General features: G+C 38.1%; 1 protein-coding gene across 12 annotated transcripts in view; it reads left to right on the top strand.

Annotated features, from left to right (window-relative positions):
* The window catches only part of ntm (neurotrimin), a 284,308-nt gene that overhangs the window by 251,404 nt on the left and 8,157 nt on the right, over positions 1 to 24,747 (top strand). For 9 of the 12 annotated variants that reach the window (XM_025065445.1, XM_025065444.1, XM_025065451.1 and 6 more), the window contains 6 exons: positions 61 to 293; positions 9,176 to 9,301; positions 23,095 to 23,124; positions 23,246 to 23,374; positions 24,042 to 24,162; positions 24,353 to 24,504. In XM_025065445.1, coding sequence (XP_024921213.1) covers positions 61 to 293; positions 9,176 to 9,301; positions 23,095 to 23,124; positions 23,246 to 23,374; positions 24,042 to 24,162; positions 24,353 to 24,504 — 791 coding nt within the window. The remainder of the gene's footprint in view (positions 1 to 60; positions 294 to 9,175; positions 9,302 to 23,094; positions 23,125 to 23,245; positions 23,375 to 24,041; positions 24,163 to 24,352; positions 24,505 to 24,747) is intronic. The other 3 variants (XM_008332621.3, XM_017041796.2, XM_008332622.3) reach the window with 1 other exon arrangement.

A 24,747-nucleotide genomic window follows, 5' to 3' on the forward strand; every position in this document is an offset into this window, starting at 1 on the left:
AATGTCCAATTTAATTATTTCATTTTATTTCCTATTTTTAACATTGCTGTTCTCTTACAGGTGTGAACAGGGGGACATTGTTACACACACTGCATGGCTCAACCGCTCCAGTATTCTGTATGCCGGTGAAGAGAAATGGTCAGTGGACCACCGAGTGAGTCTGGTGACCCTTAATCAAGAGGAGTTTACCATCAAGATAGAAGATGTGGATATGATGGATGAAGGCCAGTACGTGTGTGCTGTCCAGACAAACAGTCGACCAAGAACCACCTCGGTGCATGTCCTCGTTCAAGGTAACCCTGAATTTTATATTTATTAGAAACGATTTAGAACTGCTTCAGTATATGTTTGTGGTACAATACCTTGCCACTCCACAAGGGTGCAACCTCACTAACTCTGATAATGAGGTTCTGAGGGAGAACCAGTTTGAGAATAAGGAACAGAATATCTTCTGCGTCTGTGGGGCAGGTTCAGAGTGAGGATCTAGTTGTGAGGCTCCACACAAGAAGGTTATTGAAGCTGTCACTGTGTCTTCATATTCATTGCACATATGAATGTGTCCACAGGCTCAATAGTTAAATGTCTACTGCCTGATGTCAACACCAGGTCACTGCAGTCTAAATGCAGGCATCAACCAGCAGCTCAACCTCTCCGGTCATTAACCAGGGTGATTTACATTATGTTCAGGCTGAGAAAAGGTTAATGGTGTTATTTTTTTCCCCCTCTGTCTACGAACTCTTGCTTATGGAGCAGTGAGTAATCAGGATCTACTGTTCTCTCAGCCATTATTATCCAGTGAACTCTGTGAGAACTCTGCAGCAGAAATGACTCACCTCTGCTTACATTAGCATTGTTGATGACTGCTGTCATGTCCAGTCACAGACTAATAAAGACAGACACCTAAAAATCTAACAAAAAAATTAATTTGTCTCATAATACATTCCATGTACTTTAATATGGTTCATAAAAAAAAGAGTCCATCTTTGACCCATCAATTGCCCTTTATGTGTGTCTTTATGTGTGATAATATGATCATAACTCCCATATCAACAAGACTATGCTCGTTATGAAGCTCGTTATCATATGCTACGATGGTTAGTCTTTCAAACGTAACACTGAAACATGGAGATGTAGCATGAGAGAATGATCTGTGATTTGGGCAGGATTTCTTTGCCAGCAAAAATTCAGTAATACTGTGTGAATTAAGAACTTGATTTAATCAGCCAGATTTTTATTTATTATTTAATTAAAAGTAAAAAAAAAAAAAAACTCTCTGAAATAAAACATTTTTTATTGTCTTTCAACAAAATAAGTAAATTAAATAAAAACCAGCTCCTCATATTCTTCAGCCTTCTTATTTCAACGATAACATTTCAGTAAGTCATTGCTAAGTCTAACAACAAAATCTATTTTTTTAAGTTTGAACAATGGTTGCAGTGGGTGGGAGCATATGGAACTGAAAATGAGTTAAAGTTTCTCTTATGCACAGGCTATTCAAGCTTTTGTGGATGCAGACGCTGACATTATGTTCAGTCCACTTGAAGACATACTGTACATTGTTCCAAAACTATAGCATTAGAACATCCTATCAAACATTCAAATTCTTACCAGTTTATGTTGGGTAAAAACCAACTTGTTGGCTTAAAGTGCATAAGTAGGTCATGATTGATGACATCACATGCATGCTTCCTAATTAGCTTCAGAGTAATTAAAATAGTCTGAAAAAAGACACTGAGGGCTGAGACATACAGAGCTTTGACAATGAAATATCTACAGCATGTAATTTAATCTTTAATGAAATTTCAATTTATCAGAACCAAATGACCAATTGTTATTCATACAGATAAAAAAATGAATGCTAACAAGTCTATTTCTACTGTATTTTTTCCAACCTAAGAAGGGATATTAGAAATGATTAGGAATTAAATTGAGTCATATTAATGATGAAATCAGAACCTGTAAATTCTCATTGATTCCCATCCCTACCTATAGAATATCATGCATTTTTCACAACCCATTCAGTCTTTACAGCTTAAAATAATAATGTAATATTTCAAAGAAATTGTTAACATTTAAAACATTATAGCAGTAAAATGTCCCTCCCATGTTTCTAAATTACACATCAGGCTATCAAAGGTTGTTGCTCCAAATAAACAAGAAACCCTTTCATATGTAGCGATATTTATTTCATCTGTCACAAAAGGAGAATCTGCAAAGAGGTGAGGTTTACTTGACCTGAAAACTGATGGTAACCTCTCTGATATGAGAATTGCCGTCACTCTGCCTGTTCACACTGGATTTAATTCCTCATTACTCATCTTACAATTGGTATTATTTCCAACATGGTCCCATATTTCACAGCCTGACAGTGTGCACTGAAACAACAGCGAGTCTGTTCTGATGTCATGAACAGATGTTGTCCCTTGGCCTTCTGCGATACAAAGGAAATAGAAGCAACGCCGGAACATTTGCTGCATTCTTTTTGTCATTCAAACGAGGTGAAAGAGGATTAGACTGACATTCAGTAAATTATTCATAGGAATGTTGTCAACAAACAGGTCTGATAAAACTAAAACAAAGCAGAGGTGACACTTTATAAACACTTTTACAGTTGGTGATCACCCAGAAATGTAAAATAGAGTTGTGTCCTTGTTACTTTGATATGGAAATGCCAGCGGACTGTTAAAAAATGCCAAGGAAAAACTGATAAACACGAGGCACCTAAGGAAAACAGATGAATAAATCATTGCAGCTGTACGTGCTGTAGGTTTGTGGAGCTGACACTGAAATCCTTCCTGTTGTTTCTTTGTGTCACCGACACATTTTCCAGTGTGGTTCTACAACATTGAGCAGTGTATGGATTTGAAATTCAACATAATTTACGATATGGCATTCATTTGCACAGTTGATATCCAACCCTATTGAGGCTCTGTGTACAGTATATGGCCATGTATATATTATATATTTGCCGACATCAATAAGTTAGTTGTGTATTCAAGCATGTCTTCCAAGAGGGTCAAGGCTTCCTTGAGCCTCTACTTATTCCACAATATGTGCATCCTATATACAACATTATACTGTAGTACGTGCAAGCTTATCTTTGGAGTATCTGGTATATGAGCGTTGTTCATAAAAAATTTTAATCTCAAGATTCAAATGCAAATGTAATTTTTTATTCAACATTTAAAAAATTCTGACCGACCACTGATTGATTGTACTGTCAGACACGTTATGCACAGATGCCCTTGAAAATGGTCAATGTGATCAAAAACGAGGTTAAATGTCAATTCAGAACAATAACGTTAACGCAACAGCTGAGGGAGCGGTGCACTCGACACAAATATCATTTACATCCTGATGGGAAATTAAATGTGGGCAGTCTATTTGCATACATTTAAATGTAATCAAGATGTGTATATATGGAAGTGCATGGTAAATAGTTTAAACTGGATTTAATGGAAGAGCAAGTATTGTTTAGAAGAGTGGTGCTCCTGCTTTACAGGAAGAAGAACCCCAGTTTGAACCACAGTGGTCACACAGACGGTCTGTCTTTGGAGTTGTTTGTGTGTGTGTGTGTGTGTGTGTTGGGGGCCAGGGAGGGGTAATTAATAATGTAATAATCAATTACAGACAATAATAGGAAATTACAACTTAACTATAAATTAATGTAAGAGCAGTTATTTTATAAATAATAATAATAATGCTGTAAATATAGTGTTGATAAATTCTTCACTAAATTTTTCATGCTTCACTTATGTTACCCTATTTTTTGTAAACCCTATTTACAATTATCATTTGTTTCTTTCACGTGTGTGGTCTAAACCTGGTCCGTTTTTCCTCCTTCGTTATCCAGAGGACACAAAGGACCTAAAAACAGACGTGTTTACACTACTCTTCTTTCTTCCCTGGATAAATCCTCTCAAAGGAGTCAACAACAACAGCAGCAGCAGCCCTGCTGTTAAAGACAGTCATATTGCTGTATCAAAGGACACATTGAATGTACTGCTCAAACGCAGTTCAGCCAAAGTTCAGCCTCTGTGAAGCACAGCTGAGTCACAGCTTGTTACAAAGTTCAAATTGGGGTTACCATCATGTCAGATACACGTCGCAGTACCATGGTCAGCCACATAGATCTAATTGGTGCAGATGTGGTGAGGCCATCGTTGTGCGAAACTGACTGAGAGTTGGAACTAAATAATGCTAAAACACTTTTTGTGGGAAAAAAAAGTTTTTTAGAAAAAGGCATGCGAGGCAAGGATCATGGAACTACTTTTAAGAATTGACATAAAAGAAGCAGAAAAGCAGATGTTAGGCACATCTGGACAGACCATGAACTTCTGTCTTATTCGACTTGAAGTATTTTTGAGAATATCTTTTAGTATGTTTGGTGAAAAGGAGTCCAGAGTCAAAACCAACCCATATTTGCTCATCCAAAATTTACCAAAACTCTTAAATAGTCCATGCACCAAGCACTGGATGAAACACTCTAATCAGACTGTTTTTATATAACCTCAAATTCCAGGCATTTCTTCTTTGAGACACTTTTTTTTAATATGTGAACCTCTTCACCAAATAGGTATTGATTTGTTGTTTTGCGAGTGAATGTGAAAACTTCCATTCAGAGTTCACATCGACCTTTATTTTCTGTATACATAAATAAATGATTATCTTTTTGCCACTTTGTGTAAACATGCCTCACAGGACACTCTTCTCATATTTTTTTCAGTTTGAGAGTGTGGCTATGAAAAATTGTTGTTCTCAAAAATCAATATGTTTTGTAGCTGGTAGATAAAGCAACAAGTGTAAGTACAACACGGTATGCAGGAGTGTACTATGAGAATATTATTTACCTCAAAACAAAAGCCAGACGTCATTCTTAATGAAAAGTCCTCTGACGAGAAAATTAGTTTTTGTTTGTTTGGACAACAGTATTGACGTGTTTATCGCTCTACACGTGTGTGTTCACCTTTGATCTGTTTCCCAGTACCAAGGATCTGAACTTGTCTTTGAATTAATTTGTACTACATCAATACTGAACGTGGTTTGGCATACACTTCACATAACGAGATGTCAGCATCCTGGGCAGAGACCAATACACTAATAACTGATAACTGCAAATACTCAGTGTGATCTTTCACACACCCTGGTGCTGTAAACTTTGGAAAACTTGTAGAACTAAACTTAAACTATTTTATGCGAATTGCATTTGTTTGGTGAAATTCTGTAGAATATTTCATATTACTCTCATTTAATCCTCGCATTTATTCTTAATGTAGAAATGTCTTACACAAAATACATTTACTGTACCTTATATTGCATTCTTATCATTTCCTAAAGCAGTAGTAATTAATCTGTTTCTAACTATAAATCACAGTGGGTAAAAGAAAGCAAACTACTGTACACCTCGGTTGTGTTTCCACTGTTTGGTAGCAGTTAAATATCAACATGATAATTTATTGGAGTTGTGCCTCATGTCGGCTGATGCAAGTTTGGTTTCCACCAACCCCTGAGGGAAAAAAAGAACTCTACAGGCTAAACGCTCCAGTAAACTCACTAGTCACTGTGTCCCTGTGTCCTTCTGCTGTTTGCTGCACAGTTAAAAGAAGAGAAAAAAAAATAACCTTGGTGACCAGAGAACCGTATTAGACCCCGTTTATATCAACCCCTGCTTTCAAAACTGTGGTATTCATATTTTATCCTTTGTTCAGCTTCACCATATTTGATAGAGCTTCAAAGACAAATCTTTACAGGATGAGATGTTTAATTGGGATTTTTTTTTTTTTTTTTTTTGTCATTTGTTGTAATCTAATATGGCAAAATCTGTCTTATTTGCATTATTTCTTCCCTTAGATGTTCTCCTGTCTGCACAGGAAAATAAAAGAGATCAGCATATTTTTAAACTCTCCAGAAGCAGAAATATCTAGGTTAGCTTTATATACTTTGAACGTAGGCAGGTTTATTTATACAACACACCCTAGACACATGATAAAAATGTTTTGCAGAGACAAAGGAGGAAACAAGAAAGAGGGAAACAAATGGGCAGAGATTAAAAAGGAGTCACACACCTAATTCATTCAGATACATTGCCAGGCATTATTTTAATTTTGTTTCTGACAGCTTTAAGTATAGTCTGTGTTAAAAAAATAAAAAATCTTGTGCCTTATCGTGGCAAATAATGTTGGATGCAGTACTTATCGAAGCAGCTGTGCAGAAGATACAGATACAATGTCGCACATAATAACTGGTTGTTGCCGAAGGAAGTCTTTACCTCGAGTAAGCAGTTGACAAAAGACCACATTTGGCACTTCATCGTCGGAGCAAAGGCTGAGAAAACTTTATAAAGTACTGTGAGACAAGCTGTCGGAAAAAGGGCACATCAGCGTCACCACAAAGTCGACACTTATTTTAGATGGCCATCCTAAATATAAAGGGATGACTGGTGACATTCAAAATAAAAAAAATGTGTATTGTATACACATGTATTCATTTGACAAGTGTGAGTCAAAGGGTTACTACTGAAAAGTCGTGTTTTTAAACTGAACATCTTGTCGAAGTCACTCATCTTCATTGAAACAGATAGTACACTGCAAAAAAAAGGGAATTTCAAGATATTTAAAAAAAAGGCCCTGTGTCAAGGATATTAACCTTAGTTTTTCACCAGAAGGCATTTAATCTTGTGAGTATGTTTTTTTTAATATAAGATTTGATGTAATTTTCAGGAATTTAAGTTTGGCCAAATTTGATCAATTAATAACAAGACACAATTTGAGGTTGTAGAAGTAGTAGATCAGCAAGAATGTTTGCTTAAGTGTGAGATTATTCTATCCATTTTTGATTTTGATAGATTAGAATTCCATAGAAGTTTTAAAAATTCTTATCACGCAAAAATGTCTTACCTCACTGATAGATTTATTTTCCGGCTCAGTGTAAGATAAATTAATTCACTTTAGCAATAGTTTTGCTTGTTTCTAGGAGGACCATTAATACAATGTAGGGCTGCACTTTCTTTCTGAACCACCAGGTGATTTGTCAACTTTTTTCTGACATACAGTAAGCTAGATTTCCACTGGCCCTGAAGAACATGCAGGAAGTGGAATGTAGAGCTCTTCTCAAAAACAATTGTTTATTATGGGATTATTATTACTGGTGAGTACATCACAGTGTTCCCTGGACCAGCTTCAAGAAGTTTCTGTTCACACACTGGTCTCCCTCACCCCTATGAGATACTTTTGTTCTCCTCCTCATAATTATACAACAACCGGAGATGTGTATGTGTGTATGTGTGTGGACTTTTTCACAGCCACCTCTGTTTCATATTTATTGAATTTTCAATATCCACAGTGTAGTAAACAGCTGAATCATGCATGGACATCGTTGGGTTGTTGCTGCTGTTGCTCTGCCTGTTTGTGTATTAAAGTCACCGCGAGGATGCTGCTCTTTATGAGCGGCGACCGAGAGACTTGTGCCGCCCTAACGAGACGTGATGTGTCAGACTGACAGTCATTCACCTCTGAAAACCAGTGCTGTGAAACATTCAGAGAAAAGTTTCTACTGGTAACTGGGTGTTATCTCTGCTCTCAGCGTCTTCTGTTCTCCTCTGGCCTAATTTCACATACGTCTGCATGTGGTAGACATGCCCCTCGGTTTCACCTCTGCTCCCTAGAAGTGTGTGTGTGAGATAGGTGGCAGCCACTCATGAATGACAAGTATTCCTGGTTAGTCATTCATAGACTTCATTTTTACTTGAGGAAGAATATACCATATTTATACCATTCTCTGTCTATACCATACGTCTGCACAGTATAAGAAATATTTAATCATTTTTAAGTTTTTTAAACACTGTCAATCAAAGCAATGACAGTTTAAAAAAAAAGTGAAATGATACATTTTATTTTTCTTTATTTTTTGATTTTCCACACAGGAATATTTTCAATAGCTGAACTAGTTAATCGTAACATTTTGGTGACTATAAAATTTAAATGGTACAAAACTACAACCTGTCAGTCTATTAATGCATGGGTATTTTATTTTGATTAAAACATATAATATTATATGACATATTAATATTAGAGAATGAAATGTCCAGTAATTCCACCGTCCATTTACCAAATCACCAAAGGCTTCAAATACCAGCACAACATCCAGCATGCTTTTGTGGTGGCATCATCTTCTATTTAGACGCAGGGCTCATGTCAGAGCAGCAACAAACACAGGCTAGTCAGTTAGTCTACAACTGACAGACTGGCTGACACAGTTGTTGAGAGATTGTGAGAGGGGACTGTAAACTGATTTAATATTGTTGAAAATAACCAAGATGCACCTTTACAACTCTGTGAAGCAAAATAAGTAATACTCTATCAGTAATTTTGTCATTTGGATTAGTCACAAATAAAACAGGTGTGAAAAACTCCCATCTGCCTGCAGTTATATATCTTTCTGTTCTAGCAATATACAGAATATTTAGGATTAATCAAATTTAATCACATGAAAAAGACATAAATATTAAAAATACCAACCAACCCTATCATGTGCAATACATGATACCAGGTGTTTAAGGTGAGCTTTATCTGCATGAGGTTATTCTAATTTAATAAACTCTAAAAAGTCAGTCAGGTGCTAATTACATCTTGTGGTGTTTAATTAGTGGTGAGAAATTACAACAGTGACTGCAGACTTTTTTTTTTTTTTGCTTGCTGTGTTTCCATCGCCTTAAGACAGCAAATGCCAGCAATAAATATCACCAGGCCTCATTTTGTGACTAACAAACCTTTGCGCTCTCCGATCACTCCGAAGATATTTTCCATTAAATCAAGTGTGTCGGTCAGAAACCAGTTGCAGACATTTGCATTGCCCTCTGTTTGTCTGTGTGGTTTAAGAGGGAGCTCAGAGATGCATCATGTGTGCTGTAAGAGATGATATCTCTGCAGAACGTTACAATTTATTGACTGTCTACCTTAAAGGCATGTGTGTAAATAATTCAGCCTTGACATGCATGTTGTTTTCCAGTGTTCTTATTATTTATGATCCACAATTCTTTGCCACTTTGAGAGAAACATCATTGTTTATCTCACAGGTGTAGCGACAGTGTGATTCCTTGTGAGACTCCTGCCTGTCAGGTCTGTCAACACTGCACTCGGGATTCACACATTTTTCTGTGTATTTTTTTCTTTCGCAGTACCACCGAAAATCATCAACCTGTCGAAAGATATCGTGGTAAATGAAGGTTCCAACGTCACCCTCATGTGTCAAGCCAGTGGTAAACCGGAGCCTTCTATCAGCTGGAAGCTCATCTCCTCCTCAGGTTTGTCTCTTATAAACTGTCGTACATAGGGAGCATCAAACTAAATACCCACGGCTTTGTCTTTCAGGTGTCGCACTTCCTGTCCTTTCTTTTTTATTTCCCTCAGCTCCCATCTCTTTTCCTGTCACCCATATGTTTACCACCTCCACCTTTGACTTTGTGTGACCCCCGGTGGATTTCCCGCTTCACTTATTTAGCTATTACCTGCTTCCAGATCATCATTATAGTGTAATTGTTCACAGGAAAATAAACTGTCCCTGTTGTAATTAGACTAATTAATTAGGGATAATTGGATAGATGTCGTGGAGGCTCTTTGAATGACAGTGTTGATGCAAAAGGCATTAACTGTGTGAGGAATTACGCAGAGACACGCGGGTCCAAAGTCAGGTTAGTTGCTTTGTATATGCTCCAAGGATTTATTCCATTATTCAGTGCTAAAGAGAGATGGAAACAAAGAGTAGCTGTTATTTATGAAACCGTGTGTGTCGGGGCTGCACGTTAGCACGTACTTTCATTTATAAAGAAGTCAGACCGAGTATTTACACTTTCCTCTCTGACGCCACTGTTGATGAGACAGGGATCAGGGAAGTCACAATTAATGTACGTCATAAAAGGAGTGTCACTGACCTGGAATCTGTGTAGATGTGCACTGTTGATGTGTGACTCTGTAGTGGAGACTGGAGAAGCTACGGCTAGTGTTGTTAGGATGTGATTTTACAAAAGTCAGAGGGGGGGTATTGTGGTCACAAGGTTGAGGTTGATGACCAGGTTGACTAACAACCTACATAAACAGCTTTTCTCTGCTCCAATGTGTGTTCACATTGTAATTAAAATCTTGATAATAATAATACATGTAATTTTATAGGCGCTTTTCTGTCACCCAAGGACAATGAAGAAAATAAATCAACTTGGAACTCTTTCCTCTGTGCTTGCAAGCCCAGTGTGCTAACAGCTATACTTGGGATATATGTTGGGAATAAAAACCTGCATATTAGAGCTGTTTAACCATGTCACACCCAGCTTTTGCACTGCAGAATGCTTTTTTTTTTTTTTTATACCTCAATTGAATTAGCGATACTGCAGGATCTTGACCATCCTCTCTGCAGCTCCCAGGTTTTTGTTGCTAAGTAACAGCAAAGAGGTTAAAAACACTTTGGCCTTCTTTCAAGTGATTTTAGATGTTGCCCGTGAATGGCTCTTACAACAGAGTGTGGGCTTCAACATTCCCAATGTGACACACACTTTATTTCCGTGTTCATAAGTACAGCCTGTTTCTGAGGTAAGGGGTTTAACTGTGACGTACAATCATAGTGTTAAAACAAAACAACAAAAAAACAAAAACAACAACACTCCCTTCAAGAAGTCAAAAGTCTGGGAAGTTTGAAATCAGTACAACCTGTGACACAGACAAGTCAGTGGTTGTACAGATTGGGGAATACGCCTGTTGACTACTGCTGTCGGTCTATGATATTGTTTTCCCCGAGTTTCCCCCGTCGTCTGTGCAGAATTTATGAGCAACAGAACTCTGTTTCTGCATGAAGAGCAGAAATACTGAGGGGACTCCGTCCAACTACAACCGTCTTCCAGCTGTACTTGTATTACAGGTCAACAGTGGTGTATAGTCATGCTGTGGTTTAAGTATTTTTTGGTGTTAAACCTTTAATAAGGCTGACCATTTACAGCATATGTGTCAAACTCAAGGCCCGGGGGTCAAATGTGGCCCGCCAAGCCATTTTGTGTGGCCCGTGGGAGCTTAAAAACCTTAAAAGTTTCTTAACCTAATTTTTAATTTAATTAGTAAAAATGAAGTACATATCTTCATTGTGTACCACTGCGGCCCAGTACCAAATGATCCCTGGACCGGTACTGGTCCGTGGACCGGGGGTTGGGGACCCCTGGTCTATACAGTCTTCCAGTTAGAACCGGCCCTTCAAGGGGAACTGTATTGCTGATGTGGCCCCCTGGTGGAAATGAGTTTGATACCCCTGCTGTAGGCTAACATTGAAACAACATTTGGAATCAGTAGGGAAGAAATGAACACCTCTTCATGACAACCAATAGAATTCAGTTAACTGCACTACACCCCTTAGTTTATGGCCTCAAGACAAGCAGCTGCACCAAACGGGGCACAGACAACAGCAGCAAATAACATGGACAGACTAATCTTGTAGGTTTTTATTTAAGTAGTAAATTAAAAGCTGAAGAAAACACCAGACATAATTCAGGATTAATGTTACTCCACTGTATGGAGGTACATCATGGTAATCCTACAGGGTGGCACCAGTGTTATTAACAACACGTATTTCAGGATTTTGTATACAAGCTACTGCAGAAGTCATATGTATGTGCTTATTATCATAAATTATAATTACAAAGAACACTATTATAGCAATAGTTCAGGAGGTGTTTGAAAATAATATTGGAGTTTTAAGTTTTAAGCCCCGTGACCGCAGAAATCCACTCCATTTAAATACACTTGGGTGTTCCACTGCAAACTCCTGGGTGAACATTCATCTTAGTCCCAGCAGCATGTGACTTTCCCTGTTTTAAATCTGCACTCTCTCTCTCTCTCCTATGGCTTATCTTTCTGTTCCAAAAAAGAAACATCCTCCAACACATAATCAGCTATTTCTGTGAATTTCACCCACAGCCAGGGAGAGACCGCTAACCACTGTTGCTCCCTCTAGACTGTGGATCCTCAGTGCTGGGCTATAACAGCATTAAAATATGAAGACACCTGCTCATTGTGCTGTCACATCATGAAAACATTGCAATATTTCAAGGCCTCCTCGGGAACAAAAAAAACTGTTCCACAGAGGTGAAACGGTGTGACCTAGTTTCCCCACAGCATTTGTGATGATATGAAATTCATATACATAGTTTGAGTCACTGTTGTACACCGAAAAGGTCTTGAGGTTTTGGCTCTTTATGGAGCGAAGTAAGGGAAATATAACAGTGTAATCACCTGCTGTCTACACGCCAATATTACACCTTACCTCTAAGTGTTCATTTGGATGTGGTAAAATGTTTCCTGCAATTAATTTCTCAAATTCTCATAAAACATAAAACATACAGTACTATCAACAACAGTGACTGTAAACAACTGTTTACTCACAGTTATTGCCCCTCGTTTCATTATCAGAGTTTCTTAACTGAAAGCAAGAACAACACTTCGAGGGCATGTTTATCCATTGTCCAACCTTTAAAGGGGAAGTGCCAGTTTTCTCACAGTTACATGAAGATCCTCGAGAAAGTTGTCATAAGTTTATTCTCTGTTTGGCTTTTCACCCTGTCTTGTGCAAATGTGTACTCCCACACATGTGCCACACAAATTTCTACATCTGACTTCAACTTCAGGCACAAAAAAACTTGCCCATATCAAGAATAACGGCTATAAAACGAAATGAAAATGGCATCCAGCCGGTGACTTTTGAACAGTGTATCCATGTGCACGTGCAAAATCAATGCCGCTTTAACATGTGGCATCTGTAAACTATGTAGGCTTTTACTAGTCTTCCCCCAGTAACAAATAAGACATGCAGTGTATACTGTGAGCAGTGAACAGATCCAAGGTCAACCAAAGGTTGTTGTTGTTGACTTTTGCATGTTCTTCTTGTTGTCTTTGAGAATGGTATCACTTCGAGCCGCTCGGCCTTCCTCCCACCGTCTAATGACTCGCAGTTTGAGGACATAATTGGAGAGTCTAAAAATACAGTAGGCACAGATGTATTTTTGTCTCGTCAGTTGACTCTTGGATGAACCTTCAACTTGACTGCGGTTTTCCCCGACTTTCTGCGGAGATCAGCCCCAGTCTCTCCACATCCTGTGTGTTTTGGTTTTCCCAACACACAATTACAGTGTAATTTATTTTAAAAAAAAGTCCTCAGCTGAAGATTTGATTCGACATGTGAGAATATTCATTGCTGCCTACAGCAGTATAACATTGTGCATAACAACAGAAACAAATGTTTCTGTAATTTTGTATTATTTTAATTAATTAATAGAAATCATTTGTTATTTGTACATGTTTAAACCACTTAGATCCTCAATGAAACTAATCAATGTATTTAGACAAAAACGTGTTTCTTAATGTGAGAAGCCTCAAAACAAAGAGCTAAATGTATTTTTTAAAGTGTATCATGAATAAAATAACCAGTATGTTATTTCCACAACTGACTGATAGTTAAGTTACAACAGCCTATAATTCTTTGTGAAAAAGTGCTGTGACAACTGCCTTTGCTTGTTCTATTTTCTCTGTGTGAGGCTGAGAGTTGTTACCATGACTAATAGTTAACTTTTCTGCAGTTACAATTTCTCTTTTTCCTATTTTTGTCCTTCCAGCTAGCCGCACTGCAGTTGATCTGATCTGGTAGAACAAAAACCCACAAATTTAAGTCCGCTATGATTTGACAAGGAGCGATTGTTAGCTCAACTGTGCTGTTTTTATTCCAGTCCTCTCCAACAAAACACAGCTTACACGCAGGATGTGCTGATGTAAAGTTGGTGCCCATGCCGTCCTGTCTGTGGTAGAACTTATTTTGCTAAATCACTAAGTATTTTCTAAGTGATGCAGACATTACACACTGTCAAATCTAGGTGCAAACTGAGGAGAATGAACTGCCTGATACAACTCACTTGTTGGATTTGTGGTTAAAAAAAAGGAAGAGAAAAAAAGGTGTAGAAAGACTTTATGAATTAATTTCAGTCCCTATTTTGTAATGGATTAGGCATAGCTTCTATCCAAAGTAAAGAAACATAGTGGGATCAAATGGAATTCATAATACTCACCATTTTGACCTTACTGTTAAAGTGTCCAGCCTTGTTAGAGCTTTGTTGTTTCATCCACAAACACTGCTACAACTAGCAGACGAGGAGAGCCACAGTTCCAACCTCTGACCTCCTCTTTAGGGACCACCCACTGTATTTTCTGATTTGCAGCAGTTAACCTGCTGGAAGGCAGATCAATGCCCACCCACTGACTCAGTGAAAGCTAGAGATGCACTTTCGCCCTCTTCAGTCCAGGTTGTGCTTGGATAGTTTCATCCCAGGAGGACAGCTCACGTTCTCTGACCTGCTATAGTTTCATAATGAACAGGAAATAATTCAAATTTTCTCAATTTTTCCTGAGGCAGTGGTGGCTCAGGACATTGACGGGTGGTCTGCTAATTAGAGGTCAGTAGATCTCATCTCGTTGCCAGTCCATAGGCAAGGCACTGGGCTTAAATTGCCTTTGTCGAATGTGCAGCCAGTTTGTAATGAATTTGAGCAAATTGTCAGGACCAGAGATTCAGGAGTCTTTTCACAGTGTTTGTCACCATCTGAGCTCAGTTGGGTGTTTATCTGTGACAATTTTATTCTGTTCTCTATTTTCCTGCATCTCTTTCATTTGCAAGTTATCTGAAAGCCGATCTGTGGAAGCGACTAATTTTAATACATTTTTAAATTAAGGGCTTCAACCTTCTGGCTCAGGGGCCACTTCAGGCTCGAAAACCCCTCACACCTGCCTCATGACTATATTAATTAATAACCATAAGGAATGGATGGAAGGAATGTGAACTACTTGTCATTGTGACACAGCACACAACCAAATGTGACCTCTGCTTTTAACCCATCACCAAAGTGAACAGTGGGCAGCTTTAAGCGCCTGGGGAGCAGTGTGTGGTGACGGTGCCATGCTCAGAGCACCTCAGTGGTAACTTGGCAGATGGTGGACTTGAGCCTGAAGACTTCCAGACCCAAGTCCGCTTTTCTTAACCACTAAGCCACCACATGCCCACTGGTGGCTTAGTGGTGGCATAATTCCCACTACCTATCAAATTAGCTGCCATTGAAAAAACAGGTGATATTTTTGAGTAAGACAGGAGCTCACAGTCAAAACGTTACAGTGATGTTGTTGTCAAAACTGTTGAAAATATACCATTGACAACATACTGTGCCCCTAAATAACAAATAAGTATTATAAATTTAAAGTTATTCCTTCCTCATAACACAAACGACTGTGTGTTACTAAGTACTAAACACCCGTTTTACTTCACTGCAGAAAGGAGTTTGAGTAAACCTGAGCAGAAACTCTTTTTGAAGAATCCAATCAATGATCCCAGAAGTAGTTCACTGATTTCAGTGACCTGCTGTTAGAGTGTATTAAATTAAATCCCTATTTTTAGGCCCATCAATAGGATTTTCAGGGTTTAAAATGAGCAAGTCCTCACTAATAACATACTTACTGCACCAAAGGAACACTGACGCCCTGACGCCCAGGTAGTCATTGACCATAACTGCAGTAAATCTAACAGTTTAAATTGCCTGATTATAAAACAATATCACATTTTTATTCACTTGTAAGAATAGGACCAGTAGCTTTGTGGTTTTATCTCTTAGATAAGTGTGTGTGCGTAGATGTGTGTGTATTAGTAACTAGACACAAAGAGAGGATGAGAAGGAAGAAGTGTAACCGTTTTCACTGCTGAACAGGACCTGGTGTGACACGTGCCTTTGTGGTGTGGGGCCGAGCAACGTATCCGTGGGAACAATTGCTGTGAAATCTCATTAACTGGCTCCAGAAGGTGATTTCATCACTGCCTTAATGCCCTGCTGTACTATGAACAACAGAGCTGTTTTCTCCTCAGATCTCATAAAAGTGCCGTCTGTTATAATTGCCTATAAATACGTTTTGATGTTGAACTCTGCTGAGTCATCAAAGTTTCCACCTAAACTATATATATACATTTTTAGTCTTAGGAGAGGATGCAATTAAAAGACCAGACAACAGTCAGGTCGATGAGTTGTTCTTGGAGACCAATGATCTATAGGAGGTCACATTATTAATAACACAAGTGCTATTAGTAATGTGACCTCATATATATCACTTAAGGGTTTTTGCACCATCACAGCTCTATGGCAACAAAGCATAAAAAACAACTTATAATTGTCTTAAACTGGCTTTTGTATGGTTTATATTATAGATAAAAAGGTGAAAACATTTATAGAATTCAGAAATAAAATGTTATTTATTAAAAGAAAAAAGCAGTTTCTTAAAATCAGTAACTTTTTGAAATGATAAAATATGTCTTAAAACATTTGTGATTTTGAGGACACATTTGAAGCAAATGGTTAATAATTATTTTGTACACGTAATATTTTTTCTGTTGGGAGAAATGCCAAATATTATTTAAAAAATGTAAAGTAATAATAAATATATGACCCATAGTGCAATTGATGTACAGTTTTAAAGCATATACATGCTGTATATCTGTATATCTCCATGTAAATACTGGATTTTACCCGATGTAAAAATACTGCATTCTTATCTAATATTAGGAATATATATATATTATAGGAATATTTAAAGGCGAGGTACAAGCAGCATTTTTAGGGTTAGGTGTCTCAGTAGTAATAATTGAACTGAGATCTCCCTTCTCTCTATCTCTCCCTCACCCTCCCCGTTTCCTCCTCCATTTATCTCTCTGTGTCTCTCATCTTTCATGTTTTCCCTGCTGTGCTGCCCAATAAAGTAAAGGCCTTAAAACTAATCTCTAATACAGCCAGTTCAGATCACAGACTCTGATCTCTGCTGTGCATTTGTGCACAACTGCTGTTGTATGTGCATGCGTGTGTGCGCATGCATGTGCACACTTGTCTGCACTGCCATAAAGCTTGGGACTTTATGTAGCAGCACCAACTCTATTCAGAATCTTAATGTAAAAAATGCAGCATTTTTCAGAGCACCTTCCCATTCACAGCTCACCTTTCCTCTCTTCCTGATCAATATAGATGCAGTGACTGGACGTGTGTGTTTATTTACCTGCGTTATCTATAGTTTCCACTGGCACCAACAGAAATTCAATTCAGGAGTGTTTATTGGCTTTGGCTTTATTATATGGTAAAAAAGGGCAGAGTCTAGTGTGGAGGTGAGAACTTGCCATTTAAATGTCCCTGTGCAAAATAAAAAGTGACTCAATCATTTCTTTCCTTTTTTTTTTTTTTTTTTTGGCAATTGTTACTTTCGGTGTGCTGGATTCCAGCCACTATTCATTGAATACCATTTCCTTGTCAGTTGAATGTTCAGTATTCAGCTGAAGTCTTTATAAGGAGACTGTGGTAGAAATACACAGTTGTCAGCCTGACTCAGAGAAGGGGAGAGTAGAAGAGTAGAAAATGTCCCAGTAGTTGCTGAAGACCAAACTTATGTTCTAGTATCTCCCTTCTGCAGAGCAACTCTGCTCCAGCCTGGGGCCATTCAGTGTGGGCCCAGCTATTCCAAACACTCTGGGGTGTTAAAAAAGAGTGAAATATATAAATAAATAAAGAGAGAGTGTGTGTGGGTGTGAGTGTGAGTGTGTGTCTGTGTGCCCATGTGTGTGAAGATTGATGATTTCAGGCTGAGGCAGGAGCTCTCACACAGCCGTGACCCAACTCCCCCTCACCTTTGATAGATAGATGGCTTAAGGGGGTTTGTGGTGGATCAGAAGAGATCCACGCTACTTCTACAGACTATGCAGTCTGACTGCAAAGTTTGTCAACCCAGGTGGCCAGCCAACATGCAAGGGAACGTGCACATCATCGAATTTTTGTGTAAGCGATGGAAATTCGATGGAGATTTGAACAGGCCCCATTGCCAGATAAAGTTAATTTGAAGTTTAAGTAGACAGAGTCGGCAGATTGAAATCTTTTTGACTGGAAAAGCAAAACTGCATTTTAAACATGGCCTGGAGAAGAGTAGCTGCTTCTGATGACAGGTTTTTCACTGAAATCCATGCTTTAGTTTTAATGTAGAGCAACACTAAATTGAGGGTAGATCTCAGTTTCAGATTTAACTTTTACTTAAATATCGACTTTCTATTTTTATTGGATTTTCTAGTGTTTTTTTTTTTTCTATTTTTATAAGAGATTGCCATAGCTGCTGTACTAAAATACAAGAACACATGGAAATTTGTACTTCTTTACACTACTCTTATTACACTAATTATTACATTTTCAAATGTTATTTACACAAGTGTTAGTGGTAATGAAGTTGCCTTTTTATGTCCATATTAGCACCCTTGTGTTGTGACTGTGTAAAGTATATTTTTGGATACTTAAAACAGTATATACTTTGAGCTCATGTACTTTGTAAAAACTTTATCTAAATATTAGAAAAAGGCTCGGGGCCTGTTGATGATTCACAGCTCCGGCTTTCTGATTTCTTTGTAGACTCATCAGTACGTCTGCTACTGTCAGGTCATATCTAAGCCGCACTGTCACAACACATTCTCTTTGCCAGCAATCCTCTCAGAAGTTGAGGCGCCACATTGTAATACATAGAACCCTGAGCAATAGTGTGTGGCTATGTTTCCGCCTTGGCTCATCCCTTTAATGTTTTTCTTAAGGGAGAATGATGCATCAAACACAGCCTGGCACGTTGAGAAAATCTCATACGCCAAGGGGGATACATTGTAGAGTGACTATCAGTGTACATTCTCTTGCATGGCTGGTGACAGAGGAACTGTCTAAAGTTAATTTATGGGACAACCCGAAAGCAGATAAACATTTCTAACAATTGGACAAAAAGGTTTCAGTCGTCTCCATGGTAACAACATTTTGCCTCCAGATAGCTTTTGGTTACATTGCATCATCCCCATTGGTAAGCTGCAACTTGCATTTATGCTGTTTTTTTTTTTGTTTTTTTTTATGTTTTTCAATGGGAATTGGATGTCAGTACTTCTCACTTTCTCTGCTGGTCTTTATTTCAACATTTGTTTAAAACTTTTGCTAAATAATACATTGAAGTACAGTATGTCCTTGATGATGTGGTTTAGCCCATGGTCTCTATTAGTGAAACTAAGAGAAACCCTTTTTGCTTTACTATAACAATTCAAATGATTGTGAATCAGTGAATCAAATCTCATCTTTGGCCAACATGTTAACATGATGACTTGAGGAAGGGGGAGCAGTGAAGGGGATTAGAACCTTTAACCAAGACCATGGAGACCGTATGGTTTATAGATCTAGACTTGACCGTGGTTGCATTAGCAGTTAAATTGTTTTGAGGATAAACCAGGTCTAAGTCCCAAGTCGCAACAACCACTTGCTTCCTTCATTGTGTTCTCTGACACCCAGAATGGAAAGTGTTCTTTCACACACTGTCCTGGCAACAAAAGCTCTGTCACTTCTTCTTATCACATTTCACTCCGACTACCTTTCCCTCAAGACAATCATTGCAGCATCTCCACTCCTACTCCCCTGTGTATGTGTATGTGCATGTGTGTGTCTGTTAACAGCTCCTATTCTTCCCCAGCACATCCCCTTGCTACCTGAACTTAAAAGCTTTCATCCCTCCAGCATCTCTTCTTCTCTTATTTTTTTTTCCTCTGCAAAATGGCCCCCTTTGCCCTGCTTGAAAATATGTTTTACTTTCTTTCCTTTTACCTACCTAATTTTCTTCTCTGGCCCTGAATTTAAGAATGGAATTTCAGGAACATGGACGGGATACACTTTCCTTCTCATTCCTCTCCTGAGATTTACTGACTTTCTCTACATTCTTCTCTACACTACCATCTTGTATGGCAGATCCCCAGTGTCCTTGCATGTTAGCTCGGTGGCAGTGCAGGACACAGTGTTCGTTAATGACTTGCTCGCAAACCCAGTTGGTTGTCTCCTTCAAAGGCTTAGAAATGGCTTCAAGTCCTCCTCCTTCACTTATGGAGTTCCAGAAATTGTTAGCCGCTCGGTGGAAATTTAAAGAAAATGTACGATTTCTGCAGCCCTGCTGTTGTCTATTTCCTTATTCTTTATGAACTCACAGCCATTAAAACTGAAAAAAGGAAATGCTATAATGAGGAGTCTTTTGTGCATTACTCAGATCTATGGTCATGCTGGGCAGCAGTTACTGAGCACCCTGCGATTTCTTGGTTTCTGCCAAGACAACATTTGTAATTGCTCTTGTTCACACAAAAACCAGACTTTCTTGGTATTTTATACATATACTCTGCTTCTACTGGCTTCAGCCATAGCAACAGAGGAAGGGCCATTGACCTGCCAGCAGCAGTGTATGAACAGGATCAGCATGGCAGCTATACCTTAACACACCAGCTACTTAACAATAATACAGTACCTCACACTATTTTCTAATGCAGTATAATGGGGAAAAAATCATCCAAATGACAACAGGCTGGTCTGTAAAATCTCAAATAACAATCCTCTGACATTTTCCAAATATGAGCCCATTCAAGAACAGGACATTGTGATGATGGTAATTATAATGGTAAAGGTACTGAAGCATTATGCGCAATTAAAAGAAAATGTTATACTAATTAGCTTGAGGTTTGACATTGAGGTCATGCCCTAGAGCAGTTGCTAATAATAACATGAAAGGAATATCATTATGGTAGAACAGTGGATATTCTACAGTACCTGTGACCCTGTGCAGCACAGGTGATGGTGAAAGACAAACACTGACCATTTGTTCTTTTTTTTTAATCCTGCAGCAAAACCATTGAAGAAAATCTGACATTACAGTTCCAGTGACCTTATCATTCATCATTTGTTTAAAATACAGGTTAAAAACATTGAATAATACATTAAATTAATTCTTAGCCATTCGTTGGTGTCAGTATATGAAGTAATATGCATTTGTCTAATTTCCAGATAAGACACGGATGTCCCAAAATATACAACTATGACTGGTGAAATTATTACAATTAATTGTGATAATCATCATTTTATGATTAATAAATTATTATTTAATAATCAAATATTTATTATTAGTATTTATTTTATTTTATACGAGAGTGAGAGCTGCTTCTATATATGCTCTGCATGTCACATTTCCATGTTTGTCCAAGAACAAGACACATACCCACCCGTTGAGTTAATGGCAGTAAATTGGTAAATTAGATGTTAAATTATATGTAGAATCAAAGCTCTTGGAGTGGACATCAAAACTGGGGAAAGTGCTTAAGAGAAACAAACCATTTTCCTATTTAATTTTATTAAGACACATTTCCAGCCCATGCGTTGGTAAACAACCCTAAGACTTTTAGCCTTGTTCCGGAGGTTGTGTTCTCCCTGCATTAATTATAAGGAATCCTTGATTCCATGTGTCAGTCTGAAAGACAACTGCTCATGCTGCAAGTGGGCATAAATCCCAGGCTTGATGTGAGTTTGTGCATCCTGACAGCGTTGTCTTGATTAAGTCTCCTTGGAGGATTACTGTGGATCTTAAACTGACTCTGCCGTCTCTATTGGCAAACAGCAGCTCCTCCTGAGAGAAAGCCATGAACAAGGTGTGAACTGAATGGAATCTGCACATCTCCGCGAGTCCTCCTGATACTCATCAGGTGATCAGTGTGCCATGGAGGACTTATCTCCATAACAACATTCCCAGGTGCAATTCAGCAATGTGCCACAGCTCAGCCAAGTGTATCTGAGTGCAATTTATTATTGTCACCTAGCAACATCTTGAGAGGATACTTAAAGGCAATTATGTCTTTTGTTCTTTATGTTGAGTGCTGTATTAAGTGTCTCTGTCAAGTGTGTCATATTGATAGAAGGAGAAGTAGACAGATGGGCATTCTGCCATCATATTCTCATATCACTAGTGGCAGAGTTACTGATATTTCCACCAAGCTTTAACACAGTTCTTGGAAAATGTCAGTCAGCTCGAGGAGTTAAAGAAACAACACAGGAAGTAGACGCAGGCCACGGTATCTACTGCTGAGTTTTGATACATATGCTGATGAATCAGACCCATTAGGTTTTATCGAGTAAAGACACAACAGCACTGACTTAGTTTGAATAATTGGTATTTCTGTGGTATTATTTTATACTCCTTCTGGTTGAAACCAAATAACTGTATATTAAGGGGTTGTCAATCAATGACATGGATCAAAGGGTAGCTGAGGAACAATCACGATTAATCTTGATGGTAATTTATCATGATTATAGGCGTTAAATTAACATTCATAATTATGAGAAGATTGCATGTGACAATTACAACTTCTCCTTTCGAGTTAATACTAAAAATAATACTTTTTTTTCATAGGGCCATCAGTGATATATGCTTTTGCATCTAAATACAGGTTAGCTTTGGGATAATGAAAGATAATAAACATAGATAAAACAATATTCCTAAGTACTTAAAACATTTTTTTTATTGTGTTTATTGTTGGAACAAGGATAACTGACAGCAGGCAGATGTTTGTTTCATCCCATTTTTGTTTTTGATTAATTTAAATAATGGAATTATAAATATGGAAAAAATGCAAAGTTGTGCTTTTTATTGGTTTATTTTCTTTCAGAAACTGTTCTGCTCATGTGTTAAATATATTCATCTGATTAATTTTGACCAGTGAATTAAGGCAATCAATGTTTCAATTTTGCCACCCTTCATTTTTATTATGTGACTGCTGCCAATATTTGTATCTTGACAAATGTGATGTTATGTAAGTAAATACATTTTTGCATCTTTGCAGCTTTATGTCTTTTTTAGACGTAAACATAAAATCTATTTCCTGGCTATGAACATTTGAAAGTTTAGTTTTTCTAAATATTAATTGGATGTGAGATACCAGAAAAAAAGAATCACATCATGTCAGGTGTATTTTGTTTTGTGTGGAAAATTATTATTGTAAAATGGTGTAAAAAGTATAATATGTCCTTGGTACAGATGTCTTCAGTCAGAAATGTTCTATATTAAATAAAATTTGAAAAAACAAAAGGTGGTAGAAAGACAGAAATGTGCTGCCAGGATGACCTCAATCACACTAATATCATTATGGCAGATGTCCACAGTCAACACTTTCCTCGTTCCTTTGCAGAGGACCGGCATGAAGATGACTTTCCCAGAGGTCACTAGCTTAGGACGCCAAGCGTAAAATCATCAATCAAAATCCACAGCTGTTGAGTCATTGCATTAACTCTGAATGACCATCTCCACTCTCTCTGTGTGTGGTGTGTGATCTTTCACAGGAGACCTAGCTTCAGATGAGGAGGTGCTGGAAATCACATCCATCTCCAGGCAGCGGGCAGGGACGTACGAATGCTCGGCCGTCAATGACATTGATGCAGATGTTCAGACTGTGGACATCACCGTCAACTGTAAGAGTCCACTGCAGGATTTTTTAGAACTATCTTTAAAATAATCTATGTGCAATATTTCTATATCTATCTATGTATCTATCTATCTATCTATCTATACTTTTGTATCTTACATGTCATATGTATTTATACATTATACATTTTAATTATTCTCCCATTGTATTATATGGAAATATATACAGTATGTAAAGATAAATGAAAGAAATTTCCATGAAAACTACATTTCAAGAAATAAATGGACGGTAAAGAAAATAAAAGAGAGGTCAAAGAAAAAAAGGTTAATGACCAAAATGTCAGGTGCCCATAGTGCTGAATTAAATATGAGGCTTTTCATAATTCAATCTGGACTTTAATTTTCAAACAGAGAGGAAAATATAGTTAATGGGCTGCAGTGTTTTTGCTGCAGGAGAAGTGGAAAAAAAACAATTGTGTCTGAGCCATTAATTCCTTCTCATCATTATATCCTGACACCATGTACTCTCAGCCGTGTGATAAATATTGTACGTTATTTGACCTCATAATTCCTTTTTAACTCTTGGTCATGGAGCAGATCACAGTCATGAATCAAAGCCGTGACTGAGGAAGAGAGGGAGGAGGAAACTCTCCGAGGCCTCTCCTTATTTCCTTGACACGGCTTGTGCTCTGATCACAGTGCCTCTGTTTGTAGATGCTCCAACTGTGTCAGAGGGCAGAGATGTTGGTGTGACCCCGGGCCAGAGGGGAGTGTTGGAGTGTGAGGCTGACGCTGTGCCTGAGGCTGACTTTGAGTGGTACAAAGACGACAGAAGGTAATGACTTTTACATGAGCTTTTTTCTCAGTGTGTGGTGTGCAGTGTCCATCTTTGTGTGTGTGCGCGCACACTTACTTACCAGCTACTAATCCTTATGGACCAGACACACAGGCACTGTGAGGATTAGGCAAATGTAAAACACAACATCAATTTGGGGATTTCAAGATATAACTTTTTTTCTCTCTAGAATCTTTAACGGGTTAGATGGGATGGAAATCGTGAACTCTCCGTCTGTGTCCAAGCTGATGTTTTTTAACGTGACTGACGGTGACTACGGCAACTACACCTGTGTTGCTGTCAACAAACTGGGCAGTTCAAATACAAGTTTTCTCCTCTATGGTGAGTACAGAGTACTGCATTTATAAAACTGTGTTTTCTGGAGACTCACGTTTATAACAACTGATAGGGTAAATACATACATTTGAAAAGTTCGATGCATATTATGAGTAAATATTCCCCTCAGGCAGATTATTTTATACAGTAGTCATATATGTACAAAGAGAACGTGGTTCTGTGTTCTAAAGTGGGAACTAAATAATTCTGATTCATCTGGCTCAGCTGACTGATTTCCTGCTGCTTTCC

The sequence above is a fragment of the Cynoglossus semilaevis genome, chromosome 19 (assembly GCF_000523025.1).
Source record: "Cynoglossus semilaevis isolate Cse_v1.0 chromosome 19, Cse_v1.0, whole genome shotgun sequence".
Lineage (NCBI taxonomy): Eukaryota > Metazoa > Chordata > Actinopteri > Pleuronectiformes > Cynoglossidae > Cynoglossus > Cynoglossus semilaevis.